Raw genomic sequence first — 3,908 nt, forward strand, 5'->3', positions numbered from 1 at the left:
ATTTTGATGCTCTAGCTCAACCTCCTATGTTGCTATGTACAACCACCCCTGACTCTTTCCGACGTTTTCTAAAGAAAGTCTTTAAACATACATTTTCTGCTTATTACTATTAACAATTTTTGACTAATTTTTATTCTGTTTTTTGTGTGTTGGTTTAGTTCAGTAAACTTCTTTTAAATGATAATTGACTATTCCCTTTGAGTGATTCATAACTTTGCTTACAGTTGATTTAGCCATGTTTTTTTCTGTTGGTAAGCAGGAACCCCTTTTTGAACAGTCCCCAAATATTCATATGTTTCATATTTTTATTTTTAATGAAACAGAAGAAAGTTGGTAGATTTTGAAAATATATTCTGAAGGAGGAAAATCTTTGTGTAACACAATGTATTTTTCTCTACTATATTACTCTCCATAGTAATGTACTCATCTTGGATACTGTGAACACAAAGATGATTAGGACAATCTTCAAAGTAATTTTCTGTGTGTATTTTTATTTGATTTATATATTTCTATAGTAATGATGGACTTGGATTTAATAATCCACTCCCCTGCTGATGTTATTATTTGCTGTAATTTCTTAGGTTTGCAAAATATACTCAGCCCAGTACAGTAAATAAACATGTTTGTTATTTTTATTTATTTCAGCCATGACTTCTCATCATCCTCGACAAATTTTACCAGAGCAGGGAATAAAAGAGAGAGAGGGAAGATATGGAAACTATGACTTTGACTATCTACAACCAAGAAAACAATGGGAAAATATAGGTGAGAGTAAAGTTCAAAAATTTGAAAATCAATCAGTAGTCCCTATTTATGATAAAAATTTTTTGGTCAAAAGACACCAGAGACAATTAATATCTGAAACAAAAATTCAATGTATTCCAATTATTTTGAGGAGTTTTATATGTCTTTAAGAATAAATCCACAGCCATTTTTGAACTGAAAGGCAATGTGGAAAATTTGAAATCTAGTCCATGCCTCAGTTTTTAACTTGGCCAATTATAAAAGTATCACTGAGTTAAAATTGAAGTCAAACATTTGTACAGAAAAGTTGTTTCTAAAAGTGATCCTTTTGGGAGTTTCTTTATAAAATGTCCATTTTTCTGAAACAAAAGATTAATTTCTCCTTGTGCCCAAATGGACAATATTAAGAATTTTAGAAAAGTTTCTACTTCACTACTACTGCTCAATGACAATTCTGATACAGATTTGTGGAAAGTGCACTATATAGATAATGCTATAAGTAACACAAAAAGCCATGTCTCTCCCCTGAGTAATGACCAGTATATTTACATTGGTGATAAAAATTATGAATATAGAGAAATCCTAGTCCTTTTCTGAAGGAAATTTACCAAGATGAAAAATGTAGGAAAGTCTTGCTTTAGTGATCAAAAACTAGTATTCATTAAAATATTCATAGCCAAGCCAAAACCTGCAAGTGTAAGATATGTGAAAGGGCTCTTAACCACAGTGCAGAGCTTGCTTAATACAAGAAAATTTATAGAGAAAGAGAGCCCTCTAAGTATAGAAGATATTGAGCAAGCAAATGCTTTGCTATTTTTTTTAACACAGCAGATACTATGACAGTGATAAATACTACAAATTTAAAGAATCTGAAAAAAATTTTAGTGAAAAGTTTCAACTTGTTAAGTAACAGAGGATTTATACTGAAGGAGAGACCTGTAAATGTAAAAAGTGTGGGTAAGCCTTAAAAAGTTTTTCAAAACTTTCTGAACACCAAAAAATTTATTCTGCAGAGAAGACCTACCAATGTGAAGAATGCAAAGCACTCAAGAACTTTACTCAACATCACAGTGTTCATTCAGATGATATGGCATGCAAATGCAAAGAATGTGACCAAACTTCTAATAAAAGCTCAAATCTTATTTGTCACCAGTGGAAACACCCTGGAGTGATGCCCTACATATATAAACAATTTTGCAAAGGTTTCAGTCAAAAACCAAGCCTTAAAAATTACCAGAGAATTCATATGGGAGAGAAGGCCTACAAATGTACAGTGTGTGGCAAGAGTTTCAGTAAAAAATCATCAGTTACTCAGCACCAGCGAATCCACACTGGAGAGAAGCCCTACAAATGTAAAGTGTGTGGCATGAGTTTTAATAAAAACTCAAATCTTGATCGCCACAACAGGATTCATACTGGAGAGAAGCCCTACAAATGTAAAGCGTGTGGCAAGAGTTTTAGTGAAAAATCATCACTTACTCAGCACCAGCGAATCCACACTGGAGAGAAGCCCTACAGCTGTGAAGAATGTGGCAAAGCTTTTAATAGCATCTCACAGCGTAATTGTCACAAAAGTATTCATACTGGAGAGAAGCCCTACAAATGTAAAGTGTGTGGCAAAAGTTTTAATAGAAACTCACATCTCCATTACCACAACAGGATTCATACTGGAGAGAAGCCCTACAAATGTACAGGGTGTGGCAAGAGTTTCAGTCACAAATCATCACTTACTAAGCACCAGAGAATCCACACTGGAGAGAAGCCCTACAAATGTAAAGAATGTGGCAAATGTTTTAATCAAAAAATAGTACTTACTCGGCACCTGAGAATCCACACTGGAGAGAAGCCCTACAAATGTACAGTGTGTGGCAAAAGTTTCAGTCAAAAATCATCGCATACTTATCACCAGCGAATCCACACTGGAGAGAAGCCCTACAAATATAGAGAATGTGGCAAAGATTTTAATCAACAATCATCACTTACTCGACACCAGAGAACCCATACTAGAGAGAGGTCCTGTAAATGTGAAGAATGGCAAAGCTTTTAATATTGAAGATCACATCTTACTAAACATTATAGATTTTATACTGGAGAGAAGTTTTACAATGAAAACATTGCATCAGTGTCTTTAAGGATGAATCAACCCTATTTCACAGTAGTTCAACCCTATTTCACTCCAGAGATATAATAGCACAGAAATCATATAAATATAAAATAGGTGACAGAGTCTCCAATAATTGTTCATATCCTACTCAGCACCTCAGAATTCATATGAGTGAGAAGATGTACGGAAAAATTTTTGCAAAGCTTTTGGCCATTGATCCATCATTTTTAAAACACTGGAGGATTTATAGCATATGGAAACCCAAAGAATGTGTCCAAGACTGTATTCAAATTTCCGACATTTTTTAATTACTGACCTCATATCTGTAGCAAATGTGGAGAAGCATCTGTTCAAAGTGTGTACCTTAGATAACAGCAAAATATTTACAAAAACACCTTGACAAATATAAATATGGTAGTAAGTTTCATATCTATAGCCCATCCCTTGAAGTATTTGGGATTTAGGAGGGAAAAATCATTTAAATGTAGAAAATGGGTAATCACTTTGGACATTTGCTAAAATTTTTCTTAACATCTTTAGGTGATATGATAGAAATAAGGAAATACAAGTATAGAATTGTGCATCCCTAAAAGGATATAATTTTAGTATAAATCAACAATTACTAAAGAGTCTCATTTTTCACAACTGGAGTTGATTATTTCAGAGTCTCTTAAGATTTATATGAAATTTAAAATTTAAAATTTTCAGAGCTTCTTAAAGTTAGGGACACTTAATCAGTAGACTACATCCTCAGATTTTTTTCTTTTCTATTTAGAGATAGGGTTTGCTAAGTTGCATAGGTCCTCACTAAGTTACGGAGCCTGACTTTGAACTTGCAAAGCTTCTCACATCCCTAGGGTCAAAGCTTGGTCCACCATGCAAATTTTACAGAGCGTTTTTACTTATATTTCATTACAGATGTAATTTGTTGCTAAATAAAGTGTGAATTTCTTAATGTAAACCTTGTCATGCATGTAATGATGTTATTAGGTCACACATCTCCCACTATTCACTCTGCTACTGGATCGATTCAATAGTAAAACCTTCTATTGGGTAAATA

The 3,908-nt window shown here is 33.5% G+C and overlaps 1 protein-coding gene across 1 annotated transcript; it reads left to right on the plus strand.

The window, feature by feature from the left end:
• The first annotated feature begins 1,915 nt into the window (after nt 1-1,915).
• On the plus strand, nt 1,916-2,791 carry LOC144371305 (uncharacterized). Its single transcript, XM_078033694.1, has one exon. The coding sequence runs from the start codon at nt 1,916-1,918 to the stop codon at nt 2,789-2,791; it is 876 nt and encodes a 291-aa protein (XP_077889820.1).
• The last annotated feature ends 1,117 nt before the right edge of the window (nt 2,792-3,908 follow it).

The sequence above is a fragment of the Ictidomys tridecemlineatus genome, chromosome 16, assembly GCF_052094955.1.
Source record: "Ictidomys tridecemlineatus isolate mIctTri1 chromosome 16, mIctTri1.hap1, whole genome shotgun sequence".
Lineage (NCBI taxonomy): Eukaryota > Metazoa > Chordata > Mammalia > Rodentia > Sciuridae > Ictidomys > Ictidomys tridecemlineatus.